This window comes from Cariama cristata, unplaced genomic scaffold, assembly GCF_000690535.1.
Source record: "Cariama cristata isolate BGI_N322 unplaced genomic scaffold, ASM69053v1 scaffold6109, whole genome shotgun sequence".
In the NCBI taxonomy this organism is placed as follows: Eukaryota; Metazoa; Chordata; class Aves; order Cariamiformes; family Cariamidae; genus Cariama; species Cariama cristata.
The window spans coordinates 10427-18161 of NW_009635135.1; the positions used below are offsets into that span (position 1 = coordinate 10427).

General features: G+C 53.0%; 1 protein-coding gene across 1 annotated transcript; it reads right to left on the reverse strand.

The window, feature by feature from the left end:
• Positions 1-664: 664 nt before the first annotated feature.
• Positions 665-7365, reverse strand: PDZK1IP1 (PDZK1 interacting protein 1). The gene is made up of 4 exons (XM_009707404.1): positions 7293-7365; positions 3345-3453; positions 1281-1379; positions 665-737 (listed from the first exon to the last, which is right to left on the reverse strand). The coding sequence occupies exons 1-4, from the start codon at positions 7363-7365 to the stop codon at positions 665-667; spliced, it is 354 nt and encodes a 117-aa protein (XP_009705706.1).
• Positions 7366-7735: the final 370 nt, after the last annotated feature.

The following is a 7735-nucleotide window of genomic DNA, read 5'->3' on the forward strand; positions in this document are numbered from 1 at the left end:
TGGGGGTGCTCACCCCCGTCTTAGCACCCTTCCCACCCCCACGTCACCTTCCCCAATGCCCTTCCCTTCCCAAACCGCCCGAAGGCTGGGAGCGCTGCGAGATGCCAGAAAGTCCTTCAGGTGATTAGCAAAACAACCCTCTTTGCTGTCCTATGGGCAACAATTCTCTTTACTGCTCACAGGGAAGATATATACAGAGGAGAAGGTTTGTTCTGACATTAAAATGCATGGTGTAGGTTGTAAAAAGGAGGGTGAAACAGGGAAAAGAGCAGGTTTACCATCAGCAGCTCCCTGGAGGGTGATTGGGAGGGAGGGTGGGGTGGTCCCAGGCACCCAGCTGGGACCTCTCCATGTCTGGAGCAGGTCAGCACCCCCCTGGCACTGGGGACATCAACCTCACCAACCAGGTGGGGTGACTGCCGGGCAGGGAGGTGGCACCTCTGGGCTTCTCCTGGGGACTGATGCCCACATGGACACCAACCCCCGAGGCAAAGCATGTCCAGCACGTGGGAAAGAAAAAGATCAGGAGATGGTGGTGCCATGGAGAGGTCGGGGACCCACCACGCACAGTGGGTGCCGGTGCAGAGGGTCCCTGCAAAAATGCCCATCGTGACAGCGGGAACAAAGTGAGAGGAGGACGGAGAGCAGCTGGCCGGGGTGCCTGCTACATGGCGGTGGTGATCACCCTCTCCTCAGGCTCCAGGGTGTTCTCGTATGCGTGCTCGTTCTCTTTGGACCTGCATCAGGAGGGAGAAGCACAGGGCTGAGCTCACCCCCAGCAAAACCAGCCTCCCCGAAGCCATCACTGGGGCCCTGACCTTGCTGGTGCCAGCCATGCATTGAGAGAGGTGTGAGGTGGGGAGAGCGGGAGGGGTCCTCCTGCTAGGAGAAGAGCCAAGTGTGGGGTCGGAATTGCTCTAATTTCTAGCAAGGGCTATTTTGACAGTCAACATCTGTGTGGTGACCTATGGCCACTTTTGGTGGTTTCTTCTATTTGAAAGGTGTGACATAGTGTAAGAAAAATGTGGTGTGGCAGGTTGCAAGGTGGTGGATGGATCAAGGGGCTCAGCTGCAGGGATGGGGAGAGACAGGGGAGGAGGACGTACTCCCTCACCATGTTCTCCTTAGATCCGGGAGAGGACAAAAGCCCCAGAACGAGGTGCATGGGACATGTGAGACACTAAATGGGAAAGACCACTGCTCTGCATGGCTGAGCTGTCCCCAGGGGAACAGAACAGAGCCTGGATGCCATGAGGAGGAGATCTGAGCAAATCCTTCACCTGAAGTCAGCTGCAGCAGTTAGGTATTTCCCATCGTGGCTGTTAGACGTGACAGACTCCTTCTTGTCCTCAACACTCACCACTGTCTCGACGTTTTCCCTGGAGGGTGAGAAGAAAGGAGCTGAGACAAAGCAACGGAGGGGCCATGCCAGGGAGCAGCATGCAATGCTGATGGCAGAGAGGAAGGGACTAAGGGACTGCTCTGATACTACAGAGACAACAAGGGACGCGGACATGTGATCCTGGCCTCAAACACCCAGCTCAGCTCCCTTCCCAGCAGGACACGGACAAGGAGAGACACCTTCGTGGCAGGTTTGCAGGTGCCGTGCCCAGACACCAAGTGCCAAGCCCTGTCTCTGGAGCTGGTACTCCCAGTACCGGCCTGGCAGTCGGCAAGACTCATTTATCAATACGTGGGATTGTTTTCTCCCACTAACTGGTTTTTCCAGTCGTCTTCTATGTAATCTGTTGCAAAATAGTCCCCTACAGGTACCAACGGACACCAAGAGAAAGGCCGAGGCTCTGCCAGTGCCGCAGCCCTGGCGCAGGAGGGATGTACGCGTGCACATCTGCGTGTGCAAAGCTGAGCTGCCTTCTTGCAGACGCAATTCTGGAATCGCTCGCAGAAGGCACCATGGGGCATGTACTGTGTGTTCAACCTCAGCCGGTGCCTAAAAGCTCAGCTCTGGGGTGAGCCTGTGGCCCAGATGGTGCTGGGGGGGTTAGCTGTGGAGAGTGGATGCAGGTCCACCCTGTGTGCACATCCCCGCCTCCTCCAGCGCTCACCCAAAGGCAATTTCAGAGGCTTTTCCAAGGAACAGACTGGCATAAACAGGCAGCGGCTTGAGCTGATAGCTGCTGTCACAGTGACAGCCCGGAGCTGGCAGTGCGCCAGGCTGCTGAGCCTCGCTGTCCGCTCTTCTGAAGAGAGGCTAGATTAATTAAAACAAGCCGCCATTCCCCCTCAAGACCTCCTCAGCATCCTCTACCTCCGAGCTGGGAAGGGCCAGCCGGGCATGGGCGGAAGTGAGAAACACCATCCCTGCCTCCTACTCCATGGGCTGGGGGCTCCTCCAGTTTGAGAATAAAGGTTCCCCTTTGGGAAACAGAGATGCAATTGCAAATCAGACCATATAAATATATATATACACACACACACACATATTGTGTTATGGATTGGTCCTGAATGCATCCCAAAGGGTCCCCTTTAAAGGCAGCTGGGGCAGAAGTCGACTTGTTGAGCATCAGGGAACACCTCAACTCCCCACCTCCTCGTCCTGGAGAGGCTGCAGGGATACACAGACACAAGAAGACTCCAGCGCCTTTGGGTGCAAAGCCCAAAGCGCCCATGCTGGTGCAGAAGAACTAGGAACCAGGCTATAGGGCACTTTCAGTCTTCATCCGTTGTTGACTTTTGGCTCAGATTCAAGACCAAGTTACTGCTTGTTAGTCTGGGTCAGCCAAGCAGGAGCAGCAGTCTGTGGCTTTGCTAGGCTGGCAGCGGGCAAGAGGTAACCAGTCCCACAGAGCCTTTTTCTGATGAATAAGGCCACCTCGTTTCCCTGTGCCGTGGGCTCCAGGTGGAGAGCATTGCCATGGATCAGCTACCTCCCTCTTCTCCCAGCCCCTCTCAGTGCCTTCTGACAACTTGACCCAGTCTGGTTTGCAAATGAAGCTGTTTTGGGCTTGTTTTCCCATGGATATAAGGCATCTAGGAACTACATCCCCAAATCCATAGGAAACCAGGCTCAGGCAAGACCCACAAGACACGTGCCCATGTAAACCAGCCACGATGCTGCAGCTCTCCCATCCTAAGCACAGTGCTTTCTCATGGCAGCATCTGGACGGTGCAAACTCACGCCTGGTAATAAGTAACAGGGAGCAGAGAACAGGATGGGGAGGACAGGGAGACCAGGACAGGGAGTCTTTGCTCTCCCCACCTGGTTCCTGGCACAGCGATCACAGTGTTCCCAGCCCTGGCACAGGGATGGAGGCAGCTGGAAGTGATCCGTGCAGAGGCAGCTAAGCCCAACCCAAAGCAACCCCCAGGGCTCCAACACTTACACTTTCTCCTTACACCAGAACCTATTGACCACAAAAGCGATGGCCACCAGGACTAGAAACACAACCACTGCGATGACACCCTGTGACCATGGCTGGAGACTGCCCTTGGCTGCAGGAAAAAAAAAGAGGACACGTGTTAGAAATACATCCTCAGGCTTTATCTGCCGAGCTTGTCCTGTCCAGCTTCAGCAACATCCAGCCAAGAGCCCAATCCTGCAAAGCCAAGCAGAGCATGTTACTGTTAATCCAGGCAGGCTTACTTGGGTGACAGCAATGAAATAAAGTGCAAATAACAGCAGTTTTGCTGGCCTTTGCATGTGGAGCGTGGTGCCTTGCAGCTTTGGGGCCCCATGTATACATACATATATGTACACAGTGGGGCACAGATGACTCTGGGATGAGGGAACAAAGGGCTGGGGGACATGGAGGGAGGGAGGGAAGATATCTGCCCAAAGTGTCAGGGGAAAGAAGGCAGAGGGGTTTCAGCAAACTGTTTATTCTCCATCTCCAGATGCCACAGACATTGTTCCTGGGTTATTTTCCAAATACTGACCGGTAAAATAAGGACCCCGCTACAGGGACGGTGTAAAATTCAATTGTCTCTCTCAAAGCAAACAGTTGCCAGCATGGATTTTGGTAAAATGCACCATTCAATAAGTTTCCAGAGCAGCAAACTGATTTATGATGGGAAATAGGAGGCTGAAGCATTCAGAGCAACAGCCTCCAGCGCAAAGGCCAAGTGAGGCTGGCGGAGGCCCAGGGGGCAGCGGGGGGCTGTGGTGGGCGGCTGGGAGCCGGCCATGGCATCCCCAGCCCCCTGGGGTGGGACAGACTCACAGGTTTGTTTTTCTGTAGCCAGAGCTAAGCAGTGATCCAGCCACACGTGGGAAGGCTGCAAGACATATTCCTGGATACGGGAGGAACTCAAGGGTAGGGTGATGAGAAGAGGAAATCTTGTCCCAGTCCTTGCTGGGACGGCTGCTCCTTGCCTCCCACTGGCATTTGGGCAACGAATGTCTCAGACATAGTCAAACCCATCTTTAAGTGTTGTCACATCGGCACCAAAAGCAGCCCTTGTCCACCCAGACACATCTCTGGGATTTAATTGCTGTTTATTCGGGCACGGCTTTTCTTCTTTCCACTGATTGAAACTCCAACCTTTGCACATAAATGAGGTCCCTCTGTGCGGGCAGATGGGGCAGGTGGAGGATGCTACCCGCCAGCCCCAGCATCAGCCTCGGACCACTTGAGCCCAGCCTCTGCCATCAGCACCCATGAGGCCGAGCTGCCCCAGGATGGGTGCATCAGCACTTCAACCTATCTCGGGAGCTTTACACTAGCCTGAACACTTCTTCTGTCTCACGGGAGACAAATCTCTGCTATAAACATCAAATAATCTTTACTGGCGGCAATAAATGTGGGCTGTGTGCTCTACACGTGCAAACTTTCATCCACAGCCAGCTCCATGCTGGTTCTGCTGCTGACAGTCCTCATCTCCTTCCTCTGGTTTTGGGGAGGGGCACTGTCCTTTGGGAAGACCCCCAGCTCCTTAAGTACTTACTGCAAGAGGCTTTTATTTAAAAAAAAAAAAAAAACAAAACCAAAAAAAAAACACCACACAAAACAAAGCTTTTTTCCTCTTGGAAGTGAGATCAGCCTGGTCGGTTGACTCACCGCCTGTGCCAGTCCGAAAAGTGGTGGCATCCCCGGGCAAGTGTCTGCGAGAGGACCCCCAAACAGGGTCCTTCAACCTCCCCGCAGAGACATTTGATGTGTTTACTGCAAGGTCCCGTGGCCAAAAACTTAAGCGGGAGGAATTCAGGCAGAAATTCACTGTGTTTTGGCTGAAATCCCATTGTATCAGCAGGCTGCTGGTGGCAGTACCAGGGAGGAAGAACAGGGTTTGGTCCCCTCCTGCCCTACCTAAGGGACAGGGATGCTCCAGCCCCTGCCACCCACCACCCCCACAGGTGCAGCCCCGAACACACCTATTGCCTCCAGGCTGAGCTTTTGCCCACTTTATTTCCTCCCTTGCTCTGCCCTTGGCTGTTATCTCAGCCACATTTACTTATTAGTTGTATTTTTATTTTTCCAAAACAGGGTTTCCAGCCTAAGCCTAGGAGGGGGTGGTCAGGTCCAGCCCTCTGAGAGATTTCTGCTGGGGTTAAGGGAGTTCAAGGTCAATCAGGGAATGAAGTCAGTGATGACTAAAATTGTCAAATTTGCATCTCGTGATCTTCAAGGAAAGGAGATGAGAATATAGGTAGTAGGAAATCTCCTTCGAGGAGCTGTGCTCAGAAGGTACTGTCTGTTTTCGCAAGTGAAACCTCACTCAGATGGCTGTTTCCACCAGATTTCAGAGCATCCAAAGCCAAAAGGAAAAATACCAAACCAAAATCAAGCAGTTCTGGCTTTGAGAGATCATGTAGACCCTGGCTGCAAGGGGAGATGAAGATGGCAGTGGGAAATAGCAAATGCCTCCGCTTCGGGCTGAAATACCCATGTGGGTGAGAGGAACTCTACGTGGGCATAAGAAAGGAGGAATGGGAACCAGGAGGAGACAAAAGCTTGATAGCATCTTCTCGGGGAGCGAGTATGCTGATCACAGCCCTGGGAGGCACTGCCTGACTGGAGGCCCCCCACCAGAGCACACCTTGCTGCCCTGCCACGAGGGATGGCCGAAAGGATGAGTCTCACCTGTGGAAACGAGACCATGTTCCTGGAAAAATGCTTTACCAAGGATATCCCTCCTGGGACAGCCTGTCCCTCGGGCTCTGCCACCTCCTTTCTGTTTTGCCCCACAGCAATGATGTGTTTTTCTCTCCCAAACAAGATCTTCTAAGCCAAACTAAGCCATGCGCGATCTGCAACCCTGGCAGACATGTGTCCACATATCTGCAGCTACAAATGAGACCAAGGAAAGTGCCGATGCCAATATAAGCCCTTGCACGTGTTGTAACTCCATTTCCATACTCAAAGGCTAGTTTGAAGACACAGATCTGCTTTTTGATACAACTTCCCTGAGTGCTTGGAAAGCATCAACTGGCCCCTGTCTTTTCCACTCTCTGAGGAAGCTGTGCCAGGCTCTGAATCCTCATTAAAGGCTTTTTTTTTTTTTTTAAGTCTTTCCAGGCTACAGCAAAACTTTTAATCCTGCTGACAGTGGAGACCCCAGACTGTTAAATCCTCTGCAAGTTGGTAAACAAATACAGGAAGGTCAGGGATGGGGCATCAGAAGGAGAAAGGGGGAGGGAATTTTCCAGGACTTCGGCAGCATCAGATGAGTTTAATTACTCCTCATTATTTCTAGCATTAGACAAATCCTTCCATGAATTTCCTAAAAATGACGCCTTAGCCATAGGAATTTTCTCTATTAAGTCTTCAGGAAGGGAACAGGAGGGCAATTTGCAGAAGAAAATAGTTCCTCCCTCACCTCGGCAATGATCAAAATTACAGATTAACAGGAAAACCTGCGAGCTCCAGGAGCAACCCAGTGCAACGCTTGCCCAGGGACAAGAGTGAGAAGAAAGAAAGAAAGAAAGAAAGAAAAAAATAGCGTTAAGAAAACAGATTACTCATCTCAGTGCACAGTCCTGCCAGAGGTAAATCAGAGCGGCTTTATCTCCATGTAAGCAGGTAAGATAAACCTCGGACGGCAGTTTCAGCCTTCGGCAAAACAGGTAGAAAGTCTCCGTGCCCCAGCTCCGGTAAGACCTCCCAACCCACCAGGCACCCACCCGTCCCTATCGCCTGCTGATGTGAAGTTGGACCTAAAGTTTAGGCAGGAACGGGGATGTTTTTTCTTTTCCCAAGAGGTTCTTTCACAACTATCCCTTGTCCCCAGAGCCACCCCAGCGAGCAGCTCCCACCTACCCGTGGCTCGGCACACCTTCCGGCCTTCCCCCTGCCTCAGTTTCCCCAGGAGGTCAGGCAGCTGCCTGCACTTACCTTCCTGGCAGCAGGCAGGCTCCAGCACCAGGAGCAGCCCTAGGAGGAGGAGGAGGAGGCAACGGGCAGGCATGGCGGCAGGCAGGACCATGGGTTCTCAGGGCGAGGAGAAGCAGCCGACCACAGCCCCTCCTCGCAGGGTGCTGCGCTTGGGCACGTCGCCTTCCCACAGGAATGAGTGCTTGGTCAATTATCAAACGCATTAACGAGGGAGGCTGATGCTCCCACCTGGTTATTCAAATCCTGCTGCGGGAAGGGGTGGAAGGAGGTGCCTCTTTCTTTCTCCTATGGAGGCTGACGGGGAACTTGGGGCACGGTGACTTGCACCTGACAGTCCCCTTAGGGTGTGGAAGGGGACTCAGGCACAAAATATTTGCATCAGCCCAGGAGGAAGAAACAACGCCCAGATGGGTAAATCTCTCTTCTAGCGCACTTGGGGAAGG

What these genes read in the sequence shown, in the direction of transcription:
- PDZK1IP1 (XM_009707404.1), bottom strand. Translation starts at nt 7,365, where the DNA reads ATGCCTGCCCGTTGCCTCCTCCTCCTCCTCCTAGGGCTGCTCCTGGTG. An exon ending in GCCTGCCTGCTGCCAGGAAG is followed by an intron (nt 3,454 to 7,292) that starts GTAAGTGCAGGC and finishes TTTTTCCTGCAG; the next exon opens with CCAAGGGCAGTCTCCAGCCA. An exon ending in TTCTGGTGTAAGGAGAAAGT is followed by an intron (nt 1,380 to 3,344) that starts GTAAGTGTTGGA and finishes CTCACCCTCCAG; the next exon opens with GGAAAACGTCGAGACAGTGG.